Source organism: Argiope bruennichi, chromosome 1 (genome assembly GCF_947563725.1).
Source record: "Argiope bruennichi chromosome 1, qqArgBrue1.1, whole genome shotgun sequence".
Classification (NCBI taxonomy): domain Eukaryota; kingdom Metazoa; phylum Arthropoda; class Arachnida; order Araneae; family Araneidae; genus Argiope; species Argiope bruennichi.
In genome coordinates, this window is record NC_079151.1 from 84,625,679 (window position 1) to 84,642,297 (window position 16,619).

The following is a 16,619-nucleotide window of genomic DNA, read 5'->3' on the forward strand; positions in this document are numbered from 1 at the left end:
ATTAATAGTTTCACCAGGTTTCAGAAGCTCATAGTACACCACACCTTTCATATCCCACCATAAACTTTGCACAGTGAATATTTCGTTTCGGTTGTGATGGACCTAGTTCACCTGGCATTACCCAGGCTTTTTTTCGTTTAGGATTCTCGTAATAAATCCATTTCTCATCACCAGTAACAATCCGATGCAAGAATCCCTTATTTTTCTGTCTTTGAAGCAGCATTTCGCACACGGTTTTTCTTCTTTCAATTCACATGGAACCCAATGTGACATCTTTTGAATCATTGCCATTGCTTTGAGGCGTTTCGAAACTGTTGTTTGATCAACTCCTACTGATTTTGCAAGTTCTTCCTGCGTTTGACACGAATCCTGATCGAGCAATGCTGCCAATTCTTCATCTTCAAATTTTTTCGGCTGTCCAGGTCGTTCTTGGTCTTCCAAGCCGTAATCACCACTTTTAAACCGTGCAAACCACTTCTGACACGTTCACTCAGCTAGAGCATGGTCACCATAAACTTCCACCAAAATACGATGACTTTCGGTAGCACTTTTCTTCATGTTAAAGTAATAAAGAAGAACCCCCCGCAAAAACACTTTACCAGGCACAAAATTTGACATTTTCAGTTGAATAAAAATTGTTGTTGTTTAAGCTTAAACCAAATGGCATATACTAAACTAGATGCACAATAACAGTAGTTTTAAATGCATGTTTGAACAAACGAAACTATGGGACAATAAGCTAGTTATGCCATCTCTTGTAAAACCGCACGAATTAATTCCTAGACCAAATATGTTTCATGCTATCTTTCAAAATAATCTGGCATTTACAAAATGTTTCTCAAAAATCTTCAAATTTGCTTTGGACGGTAGAAACGTGCATCTCAGAACATTTAAAAAAAATTTTTGATTAAATAAAAATTAAGCAAGATTTTCCATAACTTCTAAAAATACTATTGCACAAAACTAGCACAGTTTTAAAATTAATAAAAAAAATATTTACATGATATTAATTTTTTTCCATAATTGCAACAAATTTTGTTTTAAAAAAATTTCATAATTTTCAACAATATATTTCATTGTTACAGTGAAATCTGCTTTTATTGTTTCATCAAATGTTTATTATCTTCACAGGTTACTAAAAGAATTTAAAAAAAAATGCAGTATAGCAAAAAATGATGTTTAATAAGAAGATAAATTACCTCAACAGTTTAATGCCATTATGGAATTACTCTACTAAGAAGATAATTAACAGTACAAGTATAAGATTATTGAAATTATGTCTTATCATAATTTCATGCTTGCAAATACTCTTTTGAGAGAATCATGAACACAATAAAAGTTAGACATAAAAGAACTAATAGAAATTAAACACAACCAACATTCTAGTGAACCAGCTGGTTACATCAGGTTGCTACTAAAATTAGTATTTAGCAACATGAATGATGTAACAAAAAGTGATAAAATTTACCATAAAAGAGACTGAATCTATAAACAAAAGTGAAGTCAAGTAGAATCATAAGAGGAAAAGACTATATTAGATTTGTGTATGAGAACTATTCAAAGTCTATATTTTTATCCAAGTCATTGAGTGAAAAAAACCTTTTCACTTAATCTATATTTTATGCAATAGTTTTAATTAATACTTTACAATAGTATTATATGCATTGAATTATTTGGAATTGCAATAAAAATAATAATTTTTTAGACAATTTCACATTATTTAATAATTTTATTAACTTTGCTTGTTGAAGTTAAATAAAAAATAAAAATAGAATAGTGCTTCTAATTCTGAATTTGTTTCTTAGTTCATAAATTGGTGAAAAATTTCTCCTTCTCTCAAAACACTTTTCTTTCTTTTTCTTTTCGGTTTTAAATAAGATTCAAAGTTTGATTTAATAAGAAAAAAAAAATTATTTGGAAGATCTCTTTTATCCAGTAAAACGATTCCTTTAAAAATGGAAAGCACCATGTATTATTTTTAAAAATTAGAAATTCACAATTTCATACAACCACACTTTTGGATTAAAAAAAACATAACAAGAAAAGTGGGAAAAATCTTGAAAAAATTAGAAATATAAAAATTAATCATCTGATGAAAATTTATTATTTTTCTGATAAATAATAATGATAATTTAAGCTGGTAACAATATATAATATACATATAAATTGAATTTTATAAGTGTAAAATTTACAATACAAATGTAAAATGAATGCACAACATTTTTTTTTTCTGCTAAAGTTTCAGATTTATTTCAAAACAAAAATTTTCACAAACAGAAACTTACAAGCAGAAACAACAGTTCTACAAACAGAAACTTACAAGAATTTCAAATCTATACCATTATTAGTTTCTCATTTTATATATAACATTCAATTTTCTTTGTAAAAATGAGAATAATTATAAACCATGCTTCATAATATATCTAATGCAATCATACGAGTGAAAATATTAATGGATAGCATATATTCATTCATGAATTCACTTAGGAAAGTAAAAAGACAACTAAGATTATAATTTTTTTTCTCCATTTTCAATTTAATGTTAAGTTAGCTTAATTCACCAACTTATATTAAGAGAAAATTCTTTGTTATATAAGTGAAGTTACAAAAATTCTGAATTTTCAAAAATTAAATAAATACAATTTTTCTCTTTTATTTCATTTATTAAATGTGGCCATAATCCTTCTAATAGTTTCATTTTCTGACAACATAGTTGTGTCAGCTTACTAACTAGACTATTGAAAATGCCCTTGTTCTGGGTTCTGTACTGATTTTTGACCGAAATTAAGACATATTTCTTTAACCAATGAAACATAAAAGCAGACATATAAAATTCTAATATTCATATTTACATCTCTGTTTATTAAAAGTATAAATGTGCTAATAAAATGATGGTATATAAAATAATATTTAAATCATTAAAAAACAGTTATATAAGCTACTGCGCAATTTCTATGATGTCAGATACAAATTTAGAGGTGTAAATTTAAATTCCTTACTTTAATTATTTGTATTATTAAGAACAAGAACATAAGATTTTTATAAAAATAAAACAAAAAAGAATTTAACTGGAGAACTTCCTAATGATCTGAAATATCCTAATTTATTTAAGAATAGATATCGAAATAAATAAAAATTATTCAAAATGTAAGCAAATTTTCTGCAAATGCAATTCAAAATAAATTGAAAATCTGCAAAATAAAGCAATTTATCTGACATCTATAAAAGTACATCTTATCTACATATCTATATATCATATGTACATCTGTAAAAGTAAATAAATTTGCTTGAAAAAGTTAGGTTTTTTTTTTAATCCTAAGACATATATTTAAACAGAATTTCACAATAGAGCAAATTATGAAAGCAGTCTAAAAATCATATAAAAAATATAACTAAGAGTGTTCTTATGTCATGTATTCAAAAGTTGAATATATTTAGCTGATTTAATTTTGAAGTATATTTTATCAAAGGTAAAAACTCCAAAATTGTTATAGATATTTAAATATTCTCATGACCCCTGAATTTTATCATAAAGCAAACAAGATATACTGCTAAAATGTATAATGTATAAAGAAACTTGACAAAATCCGAAAATTGACAAGTAAACTTGGAGGTCATAAAAATAAACAAGTACCTTATTATTTTTCATATACACAGAAAAGACAACAAAGCAAATAACAATGAATGACACAATGCATTAAATTATTTTTAAAAATTGATAAAGCAAAGTTTGGATATTTTTTAAAAATCATATTTTATTTATAGATATGTTTTAATGCGTATCCATAAATTGTACATCACCCATTAGAAAAATAGTTTTTGGCAAAGGCCTTGGTTGAGGTGATAATACTGTAATAGTCTGGCGTTCAGTATTAACATTTGTAACACACACAAAGCCAGCAATATTTGTTTTAACAACTTCTTCCTCTAAACTTTCAGCAAAACTAATACTTAAAATATGATGCAAAAGATTTTGACCATTTTGTACTGAAACTAGTTTAGTTCTATTGTCTTCAGGTTTCATTCCTAAAGGCATACAAGAGTCAGGCAAGGAGGGTGCTCCGATCTTGTAGACTTTGATGTCTGAAAATTTTACATCGAATGAATGAGGGTAAAGATGTGTCTTGAGCCCATAGAAGTATTGCCTTATCCTGCTATCTTGGGCTTCAGTTCTTGCTTGTTGACTACGTTCAACAACACCTCCAGATTTAGGAACAAAAACTATTTTTACATCTAATGGCATATCCCTTACCAGCTCATTATACAATCTTTCTTGATCAATGACCAAAATTATGTTAATTTCAAAAGCTTTAGCAGCATGTTTAATTGATTGATATCCTTCGCCTTTAATCCATCCACCAGTGTTGATTATGCAGCCACTGATTCTTGCCTTTTTGTTAATTTCAGATGCACGACTATCAATTATAGAAGCTAATTTAGATACAAGTGTATTATAAAGCATTATATTAATCCCAGGAGATGTATGACCATAATGAAACACTAAAGGTGCTGTGGATGAAAATCCTTCTTCAACATCTGCAACTCTTTCAACAGGTAAAGCAGCAATTGTACCAGGTATTGATATTGATGACAGTTCAACATCTAGATCTACAAACACTGGACGTCGATTTAATCTCACAGCATAATTAAGAAGTATTCTACATAAAGTAGTTTTACCAACATCTGAAGGGCCAGTGACAAGCACCATGGGTCCTTTTGAATCATCTTTTTCTGCTTTCATCCGCATTTGTTCAAGTGCTGCATGGAGATTTACATAGAATACCATAGGAGTCTCTTTAGCTACATATGCAACTTCAGGCTTTCCTAACAACTCTAATGTACAACCATGCCAAGTGAACACAGCAATTTTTTCACCAGAAGAAAAATTAAACTTTTTATTTTTAACTAATTCTGTTCCAAAGATTTCTGCAGTGCCACTTTTTAATTCTAATACTACTTTGCAATTAGCTTCCACTTCAAATCGCAATTCAGTTTGCTCTTCTAGCTTAAATTCCTGAGCTTCGGGTTCAGCAGCAACTTCAGTTTCTTCCGCCATATTACTAGATGATAAAAACAAAAACAAGAAAACAGAATATTTAAAAGAAGATAATTTATATTATAGATAATACAATGAAATATATAAAAAGAAAATGCACATCCTTGGACAAACCATAAACTTTGGTATGTGTGCAGACAACAATGGGATATACAGTGGGTAAAAAAAGTTTCCATACGGAAGACTAAAATAAAAATAAACTAGCATAATTTCTAATCTTTGCATTTTATCTTTATAAACTACTAGCCGCCTTTGGCGACCAGCCGGTTCGCCAATCTTAATGCTCGTAAAAATTTTAATAATTAAATATTTTATGTAATTCCTACTTTAATAGCTTCTTCATCAAATATTTTAAAGCTTCAAATTTTGATAGTCATGTAATTCACTCATAATAATATAAAGTCCTTCAGCCATAACAGAATATGTATCTCTCTCATTTTCTGTTAGTTCCGGTAGAATTTATGCTTAAAATTAAAATGGAAATGACTAAACTGCAATTCATATAATAATATTTTTTACTGAAACAAAGCATTTTTTTTAATAATATGATTACTGATAATAGAGTCAATGAGCGTTTAAACTTCATGGGCACTAAAGAATATCTTTCTTAAGTTATGTAATATCTCAAGAATTTGTCAACAAAATTTTCTCAGATTCATCTTGAACAGATCGATTAATTAACAATGTTTAATTTTAAATGCATCAAACACTAAGAAAATAAAATGAATCGTTTAAAATAATCGGTCAAAAACAGGTTTAAAAAAACTACTTAAAAAACGATGTACTTAAAACTATAAGCATATACAAAAAAATATATAACTAACATAAATACAATTTAATTACAAAAGCATGCAACTAACCTAAAAATAATTTAAATAATTGAAAACCGGTTAAAAAAAACTACTTACAAAACGATGTACTTAAAACTATAAGCATATACAAAAAATATATAACTAACATAAATACAATTTACTTACAAAAGCCTGCAACTAACCTAAAAATAATTTAAATCATCCGTTTATAACGGTTGTCATGGCAACAATCAGAATGCGCATGCGTGAATTTTCTTCGCCGGCTCCGGTAACGCAAATGCGTGAATTTTTCTACGCCAGTTGGGGTAACGCTATGCAGATTAGACATTTTTAATTTCCTTTATTCTGTGTTATTTTAATTCAAAAGTACTTCAGAATGAATCTGAAACATGGATTAATTAACAATGTTTAATTTTAAATGCATAAAACATTAAAAAAATAAACAGAATCGTTTGAAATAATCCGCCGTAAAATATTAACCCTAGCCTTATTACTGTTGGGAGAAAAAAAAAATTGAAGCCTTACTCATTTGGCGGTGGGGAAAATGGAAGATATTTTTGGCGAAAAAGTTGCCGCTGGGGAAAATGGAAGATTTTTTTGGCGGGAAAGTTAGTTTTTAATTAATATATAAATTCTAATTAAAATTTCAAAAGAAGGGACCCGACCTCTAAGGTATACATGTACCAAATTTGATAGCTGTATGTCAAATGACCTGGCCTGTACAGCGCCAACACACACAAACACATACACATTGAGCTTTATTATAAATATTTATATATTGTTAATACGAGTCTTTAAAAGGGAGTTTAATAATAAATTTATCTTTTTTACAAAACTCATCAAGTTTGTTTGCAATTTTTAAGATAAATGACGAAGTATCATGCAAAAAAGTTTCCGTACGTAATATGCAAATTCCTCCTGACGTGCTTTACAACTAATCCACAGTAAATATTCGAAGTTTGATGGTTTGTCAGAGTGAAAAATACGACAATCGCTGATCGTCTTAAAACGGAAATTCAGAAATACATTTGAGAGTTAACAATTCAGTTGTGAAAAAATTATTATTTATAAAAAAAATCAGTGAAATGACTTACAAACCAAAGTCTACAGTGCAGTATATTATTGAAAAATATTGTGATGTGTAAACATTTGAGGATAGAGATCGATTTGGAAGTACTCCGAAGTTAAATCGCTTGCATAAAAAAAAATATCATGTGTTAGGTGCAATATAATCCCTCAGATTAGTGCACCTCAACTTGCAACTGATTTAATGATTAATTACAACATTAAATTCACATCTTAAATTGTGAGAAATGTCATTTAAAAAAAAGGTTATAATGGGTCTGTAAACAGCCTGTTATAAGTCACTGCTACAGAAAAAGTGTCTCGAGTTTATAAAGAAGCAAATTTAAGCAAGCCTCTATCTTTTTGGGGATCGCTCCTTTTTAGTAATGTATCAAAATTTAATATCCGTGGATCAGATGGTCAAGTTATGATCAGGAGGGAATCAGAACAGCATATGTTACTTAAGAATTTATGTGGAACTGTGAAGCATGGTGATGGTTGGAATATGGTATGGGGGTGTATAAGTGCTGCTGGTGTTTGATATTTATGTTTTATAAATGGAAATATGGATAGGTACATACATCTTGACATTCTAATACAAAACATTTTAACCAATGCAGATAAACTGTCCCTTGGAATGGACTTTACTTTTCAACAGGACAATGATCCTAAGCACACCTCCCAAAATTTGTCAAGAGTAATGTCTCTATAATGTTAAAAAACAGCTTCATTGCCCTCCCCAGTCTCCCGATTTAATCCTTATAGGACATGTATTGGAAGAAATCGGTTGTGAACTAAAAAAATATGACACGAAGAACAAGGTTGGGTCATTCGACATTTGGAGTAGTATTTCTCCAGGAACAACAAAAAAATTGATGGGGTTATGCCACAACATTTGAGAAAAGTGATAAAGGCCAAAGGAAGGCCTACCGATCATTAAATGCAAGTTGGTCAGCATGAAAAAGGTTTTTCATGTAATATGTAAATACTGTACGGAAACTTTTTTTGTTCCTTATTAGTGGCATTTTTTTTATTCTTTCAATTAAAGTATTTAATTTTCCTCATAGTTTTTCCTTTATAATATTCATAAATAATAAAATGAAATTGTGTTAAACCAATTTGAAAATTTTCATTTTCATAACAAAATATTTTGTGCCAAAAATTAAACTTTTATTAACATTCACAGCTGCGTACCGAAACTTTTTTTACCCACTGTATACTATGAACTGCGCAACGTGATCTCCAACACATGCAATAAATAATCAATTTTCAATTTACAGATGCGAAACATGCGCGCATTTCTCAGCTCAAAGAGTAAAGAAAATTTATAGAGGACAAGTACTGCAGAAGTGTTTCACACTAATCACAGGTACCTCGTCATATGAATTAGATTTTTTTAAAAATCACAATATATGATTGCGATGTGTTATTTTTTATCAATTATAATAACAACAAAAATATGATCACAGTATCTCTAAAATTATTAATGATGCAACGGCAAACACATTAATGGACTTCAAAATCAGACGAGAAAATATATTCCAGGAAGTAATAATGAAAACAAATAAAACCTCACTTACCTTGAATTATCGAACTCGATTGAAATTCACTAATTGGGATTTGTACAATTAACTAACTCTTCGAAGAAAAGGAAAAACATAAATAAACATTCTGGTATTTAAATTCTGCATAAAACAAATCGTGGCGGTCTTTATGCCCATGCGTAATGTAAGCAGAAAAAGGAACAATTGAGAATGAATTTTCCCTACAAAGTTGTACAAAATAATTTAGTTCATATTATTAAAGTCAGTCATAGCCTTTAATATCCAAAAAATATCTGTTTCAAAAGAAATATGAAAATCATTTAATAAAAAATGTGGCCATTCTGTTTTTTTTTTTTTTTTTTTTTTTGTTTAAATTAAAGTATATGAGTTTTTCACTCAGCTTTTTCCCCCCTATTCTTTTTAATTCGTACTGTATATCCCCTAACTTTTCCCTAACCTGCGCAGAAAAGTTATTGCGCTTTATCGTGTGCGGGATATAAATACTATTTTTTTTATTTACTAGCAACACGTGTGGTAGGATGCATATTTACGAGTGAAAAGCACCATTAGATTTGTTTAATTTAAATACTGATTTTTTAGAATATCAAAATGAAGATTAAACGCCACAGGCGAGTAAAAAAATCTCTTAATTTTTATAAAAATAACTTTAATTTTAGAACTCCTTATCAAGTTTTAATAGATTCGACTTTCTGTCATGAAGCTTTAAAATGCAAATTGAACATTATGGAACAAATGCCTAAATATCTAGAAGACCCAAATGTGCGACTCTATACTACACCTTGTGTAGTAATGGAAACAGAAGGATTAGGTTTGTCTCAAGTTTTAATATTTTGTTTAAGTTATAATCATCTAAGTTCAAGTAAAAAAAACAAAAAGAAAAATATTGAAATCAGTGTGATTAAGTACTGTAGCGATAGCTAAAGGTTAAGTAATTTATATTTCATTGCATTATATATACACAGATATGTCGTCAGATAAAATATATATTTATTCTTCATCATAGATTTATTGCATTCTTTAATTGTAGATTCTAATTTTTTTCATATTACATGAATGTAGTTTTAATTTTCGTACTATTTTTATAAGGTCCAAAAGCATATGGTGCGATGCGTGTTGTCAAACAGTTTAAGGTTAGGAAATGTGGCCATGAAAAAAATGAGACCATATCTGCTGAAGAGTGCATTCTCTCTATGGTTAGAGACAACAATCCTGAGCACTTAATGGTTGCTACAACAGATCCACAGCTTAGTAGTAAAGTAAGTTGTTCCTAATAGATAAAGAAATATTTAGAGTTTTTTTTTACTGCTTTTTTCTGATATTTAATTTAATTTTAAACACTTATCAGTGGCAATTCTGTTAGAAAATTTCAGTGTTAAAATTTGATATGCGTGATTTGATATAATCGTAATAAAATTTGATATAATCGTGTCTCTTAAATGGAAAGATATAATTTAATTGATAGTCCTTTTGTATTGGTATCTTATTTAAATAGTTACTTTTACTGATTATATAATTATGATAAAATGTACTTTGCTGAAAGCATTAATTTAAATTCTTTCTTTTATTTTACTTAAGTTTTCTCTTTTTACTTACATTTGAAATAAAAAAAATATTGAATGTCAAAACAGAAAACATACTTTTTTTTAGTTCCTACCTTAATATTTCTTATTTATTTCCCCTCATGCTTATATATAATGTACACCTTGTTTGAAATATAAACATTTATACTTATACTTGAATAAACTTTCACTTCTACTAAAGTGTCAATTTAGTGCGAAAATTACATTGCCTTCAATATATGTATGTTATTTATTGTATATCATTCAGAAGCCTTTGCATTTTCATGTTACTCAGAAAATATTCTTATTTTAATTTTTGAAATTCATTATATTCTTTGGTGTAAGAACATTTAATTCGCAATCAATAGCTTTGAAAATAATTTATGCTTGGATATTTATATGTTCATTGTTGGTCTATTTTTATTGGCAGTATATGCAATTATTTTGATGTTGTTTTAAGTCTCCTCCTCTCCCCCCCCCTTCCAGATCTTAATATTTTACGTGCATATATACTAGTAGTTCAATTTTCTTAATTTTCATTTCTTTAGGGTTTTTTTTTTTTTTTTTTTTTTTGTATTTGATGCAGCTTTTTACAATTGTCTTCTTATCCAAAGGAAAGAGGAAAAAAGAGAGAAAGGGCCAACTTGCTTTCAATATCGTTATCAAATTATAAACTTAAAAAAGGAAATAAATATGCTTTTATTCTTTTAAAGCAATTTTTAGCTTATTTATAGCTTTTGCTTCAACTTGATTATAATTCTAAAATTTAAAATGTTCTAATATAACTAAAGGAATCTTGATTCCTTAATAGATTGTTACTATAGGCATATTTAAATTTATATAAATTGTATGAAATATGCATTTAACTTGATTATTGATTAGAATTGAGGGTACAATGATGGGAGGATAATCCTTGCCTATCGTGAAACATATTTTCTAAGGGAGAACCTATACATTATCTGTTGATGGCTAATTTATAACTCACTTCAGTACTTTATTACTATATTCTTCAACCTAATAATTTAGAATCGTTGAATAATTTAAACTAGGCCAGGAGGATTCTTTTGTATGTTGTATTTTTTTTATGAACTGTTTTAGGTGTTCATTCAACCCTTTAAATGAAGAAATCCTCTATTCTATTTTTAATGTGCTATTATTTCTGTGTGCTTATGTTCAGTTTTGTTCTTGTTTCTGTTCAATATACTAAATATTATATATAATTCTTATGAACTATAAATAATATTTAAGTATAGTTCTTATGAAACTATAACTGATAGAAATTTTAACATTAAGCCCATCAATTTTTAATCTTTATATAGCAAGTTTATTATTAGTAAACAGAAGAGAACTTTTTCTAGCCCAAATATAAAAGTATTTGTGTAATGGTAGAAACCTTTTCATTTAAATATCATGAATTTGTAAAAGTGAAATAAGCTGGAGAAGTTTCATATTGTCATGTGCCTACATGAATTTTAGTAGTAACATATTTGGATTTGGAGGTGGGTAGCAAATTGTGCATGCCCTTCTGATAATTTTAAAATATCAGAATATGAAATTTCAAATCAGTTAAGGATAATATAAACTATCAACTTGAAATTGATCTTTCAAAGTTATGTTTTTTTATACTTTCAAAATTTCATGAAACTGTCTTTTTTTTTTTTTTTTTTCAATATTAATGTATTCTTCGACTAAAGAAATAGCCTTCACTCAAATAAATAAGATATACTGCACAAATATCTGCAATAAAATATCTTCCCTTATTTCTTATAAATTAATTAGAAACAAGGGAAAACTTTGAGAAAAAAAGAATGGTTATTGCAGTTATTCTAATATGTTGTGAAATTTGCTGCTTAGGTCTTTTATTTCAATTTATCAGCTCAGTTTAGAAATGTATTTATACCCTCAGTTCCACCATATGGTTAGAAAATTGGTCAACCATGAACTCATTTGCATGGTGAAAAATCAATATCTACCCATAATCAGCTTGACTACATTGTCATTGTCCTTAAGAAGAATTTTGTAATTTATGATTTTTCTGAATGATCATTTGAAGTGTGAGAACTTGAATTTGTTCTTCCAATGTAGAGAATTGCAAATTCAAGATGAGATATCACAAATGATCCATTATTTTAACTTGGTTCTGTTGTACATTAACGTTTTCAAGATTGTTGTTACATATTTGTCTCCATCAAATTGAAACATGTATAATTACTTCAGTCAATTGAAATTTCTTGCATTTTGTTTCATTGCAAATGTGTATTAAGAATCATAATCTAAGATTACAGTTTCTTACTTGAGAAGATCAAATATGTGTTGGTAACATTGTTTATATGTGTGTGTGTGTATATGTATATATAATATATGTAATGATATTTTAAACTCCAATTTCAGTTTAATTAATTTCCAAGGTTTTATCTTAACTTAGCCCATAGCAACTTCATTCTAAAATATTCTCTTATTTCCTGATCCAATTCCACTGTCTCTCCTTAATTAATTCAAGAGAGCTTTGTAAAATTGCTGAATCAGCTAAAAGCCTAACTTTCCCACACTCCGTGTGAAGGACTAGAAAAATGTCCAATAAGCACATTCTTTTTTAAAAGATCTCTGTTTTTTCCTTGCCTCCTCAACGTGTGTGGTAAAAATCCCTATCGAAATCTTAATATATTAACACTGTAAAGAAATATTTTCTCTATCATTTCTCAGGTTATATAAGACCAGGGATAAAATGTTCAAGAGTTTTTTCCTCATTTCTCTGTGTCATTCTGTGTTGTATATATTGTTCATCGCTCCTGCTTGTATATAATGCGTGCTTCTCCAGGATGAAATAAAACGGCGGCACGAAATTGAAAGTCTCTTCACTGTCTTCGAAACTGCATTCTGCTTCACATAAAATAATGTTTATACACACACACATATATAAAATCTAATCCTCTGTCTTAATTAATCTATCTGATTAATCTCCATCTTAGTATAAGGTTGTTGGTTATAAATTTAAAATAAGGAAAATATTTAAAGGATAAAAATAAGTGTAAAATCAGTATAATACTCTAAACAAATTTTATCTGAAGGATTCCTGTTGGTAAAAATAAAACCTTTTTTTTTTTTTTTCATTTTCTTCATAAAATTTGCATAATTCTATTAATATTTATTTCTCCAAGTTCTATAAAATAAAATTATGTGGCAAAAGATACTAAATTAGATACAGTAATCATTAAAGTTTAGTTGTTTTGTTTTTTTTCTTTTTCAATTTGTTGTTTAAAAAGTCCTCGGAAAGTTTTAATATTATTTTTAATGCATTTACTTATATTAGATAAATATTACATTTTTAAATTGCTATTGCAGTTTTTCAGTGTAATATATGAATGATTTACATTAAGTAACTTATTATTGTTAGATATCAACTGTTTTTACTTTTCTTGTTTTTTTGTTTTAATAATTTTCTCATCAAGTGTTTAAAAAGATGCTACACTTTGAATAAATTTTGAGTTTTTTTTTTATTTAATTGTTTTTGAATGGATGGAATTATTGCTTGTGATAATTTAGTGAGATCAAATTGTAAACATAAGTATATGTTAAACAATCTTGATCGTAAAAAAAGTGAAAGTGTGTCAAATATATTGCATCTTCTCTAAATATTTACGGTGTTAATCAGTGGCAGATTTCTGATTTTTCTACTCCAAGGAGGTTGATAGAAAATGCTATTTATCTAGTTGTCAAATTAATAAATTAGTATAAAAAATGATGAAATCTTTTATTTACAAAATTTTTGACAATATTAGCACTTTGTCATATAGATTTGTTCAGGTTTCTGTTTTACTTTGAATAAGTTCATGTAGTCAATTACAAGTACTAAATATATGATTAAATAGAATTATGCCCAAAAATTGGGCAGTTGTTGCACACTTGAGATATATTAAATAAATAAATAAAAGCGTTTGCTGTTTTTACAAAATAACTGAAAAAATTTATGTACTTTATTAAGTTAGAAACGATTTGTGTTTAAGTTTGAAAATATTTTGAAATCTGGAGCTTAATGGACCATTTTATTAAGAGTTGCCTCATGATGTGAAACTGCCCTGAGCCAAAAAAAAAAAAAAAATAATGTCTAAATCCAGCATCAAATAATAAATATTTTGCTTATGATAAACTAATTAGATGCATAATTATTTGTTCATATTGAAGACAAAGATTTAAAAATGTAAGTTGATTTCAGTTCTTTGAAAAATATATAGAATTCCCAATCCTCCTTATTGAGAATGATTCAATATACAAACTGGTCACAAAGTGCAAAGCTTTAATTTTTCCTTTTTCGTTGGAAAAAAATCGGGTAAAAAAAATTAATGTTACATTGAATTTACATATTCCTTTCTACTTACATGTTAAATTTTCTCTAGTGAATGCTTTAAAAAATGAACAAATTAGAACAAAAATAATTTTTCATATTAAAATTACCTTTTAATTTAATATTTTTACCATCATTTTTAATATGCTAATCAAAATGCAATTGTTGATAATATTATGTATTTTTTCTTCCAGTGTTGGCTACTGCCTGGTGTGCCTTTACTTTATATCAGCTACAATGCTATAAATCTTGAAAAACCATCAGACTTAAGCATAGGAATTGCGAACAAGAATATGAAAGTGGCTGTTGAAATTCCTCAAGAACAGAAAAAAACTTTACAGCAATTAAAACCTGCCGAAGAAAGAGTTCCAATCAGAAAGAAAAGAAAAGCCAAAGGTCCTAATCCATTATCATGTAAGAAAAAGAAAATGAAACCAAATCCGAAAGTACCTATGGCATCGCAGACTGATAAAGCTGCAAAAAAGAAACGACATAAAAAAACAAAAAAAGCTGCATTTTCATCTGAGGCTTCAAATTCTATGAATAGTTCTTGATATAAATTAATGTAATAAATACTGATGTACTGTACATATAAAATGTATAGTGAAATTTTATAAGTAAATTATTATTCATGGAGTTTTCAAACTAATATAAAAAAATAGAAAAAGAAAATTTTGAAAAACATCCACCTTATTTAGCACTGTTTTTTACACTAATTATGCTATATTTTATCTGTGCTGAAAATATCATTCTTCTTTCTTATACCTAATGCATGAACCAGGAAATAATATTAAAAAGAAAGTACACCAGATTAATTTAACAAGGGAGAAAAAACATAATTCAAAGAAAGTGAACTTGCAAATGTGTCAAATTAATATCACTTTAAATAAAAAATCTGTAAGATTATGATATTCAAGCATCAAGGAATCAAAATTAATCACTGATCATCATCTCTATAAAAAAATTATTCATTACAAATGTATAATGTTTAATTACAGGACTTTGAAACATTATCATAACTTTTTTTTAAAGAAACTAATGATTAGTTATGCTTGTATACTTAATTTGTTGATATTTTTTCTCTGATGTTTTTTAAATTCAATAATTAATAAAAACCTTATTTTATTCTCAGATAAATAATAAGAAAATTATATTTGTTTAATTATTTTAATGTATTAATTTTCAACTTGGCTGTATTTTAATTGATTAATAGTGGTTTTTGGCGTATCATCAGAAACACCAACTGACAATTATATTATGTACAATTAATAGCTAAATTATAACATATTAACTTTAGTAGTTAATAATACCCTTCTTCTCTATAAAAAGCAATCTTAAAATAATATAGTAATAAAAGCAAATTAAGTGATAACTTTTAGTCATTGTTAGTTTTTCAGAGAATATTTCTCAAGTTTACAGTTATCATAATATAAAACCATGATTTGAATTTACTTTTATTAATTTTTCTTTATTACTGGGTAAGACTAATTATTGTCCTGGACTAGTAATTTTTTAAATTTATCCTTACTTTTTTTCAAGGTCTACACTATTACTAAGCTATTCCATTTGTGGAATATAATAATTCTAAAACCATTTTTTCTACACACATTAATCATGTTAAATGGTACTAAATTCTGGAATATATATATACATAAACATATTCGAAAATAATTTTAATGGAATTTCTCAGATCTGTTGTAACTATTTAGTCCCACCTCAGATATGGGGATGAGAAGATTCGGTTGGTTTTCGCCACCCTGGTGATTATAGATATAGTCTGGCGTCAGCTATCTCTTACCGATGACGGGACGTGCCTTCTGTGGGAGGGGTTGTACTACGGCCGGTGACGGCTCTTAGGATTCAACCTTAGTTCCCGCCTGTGGTATCGTGGCATCAGGTTATTTAGATTTATCCGTAGATTAGAAGAGATGTTTATGATTGATTATCATTTGCATGCTTGTGGCCATTTATATCCCAATTAATCCCAAATTCTGCTCCCACCTTAATAATATTCATTGAATTCTGGATTATTTACCATATTGGGGGGGGGGGTCAGGCCAGTTGGAGGTAATCCGAAAATGTCGCAAATCATTGCGAAAATGTTTTTAAACAATTTTTATTGAGAATATGGGACAAGCAAATATAGTTGTGACTTAATAAATAATAGATTACTTTACTGTAGGGTAATAAGCAATTGATTTTGTATAAATTCTTTAGTTA

The 16,619-nt window shown here is 27.9% G+C and overlaps 2 protein-coding genes across 2 annotated transcripts; one reads left to right on the top strand and one right to left on the bottom strand.

Moving 5' to 3' along the window:
- Positions 1 to 2,396: 2,396 nt before the first annotated feature.
- LOC129980316 (protein CLP1 homolog) lies at positions 2,397 to 8,675 on the bottom strand. Its single transcript, XM_056090789.1, has 2 exons — positions 8,514 to 8,675; positions 2,397 to 5,060 (listed from the first exon to the last, which is right to left on the bottom strand). Exon 2 carries the CDS (start codon positions 5,054 to 5,056, stop codon positions 3,773 to 3,775), a length of 1,284 nt encoding a protein of 427 aa, XP_055946764.1. The 5' UTR covers positions 5,057 to 5,060; positions 8,514 to 8,675; the 3' UTR covers positions 2,397 to 3,772.
- Positions 8,676 to 8,975: 300 nt separating this feature from the next.
- LOC129967818 (rRNA-processing protein UTP23 homolog) lies at positions 8,976 to 15,085 on the top strand. The gene is made up of 3 exons (XM_056081913.1): positions 8,976 to 9,306; positions 9,585 to 9,754; positions 14,594 to 15,085. The coding sequence occupies exons 1-3, from the start codon at positions 9,087 to 9,089 to the stop codon at positions 14,951 to 14,953; spliced, it is 750 nt and encodes a 249-aa protein (XP_055937888.1). The 5' UTR covers positions 8,976 to 9,086; the 3' UTR covers positions 14,954 to 15,085.
- The last annotated feature ends 1,534 nt before the right edge of the window (positions 15,086 to 16,619 follow it).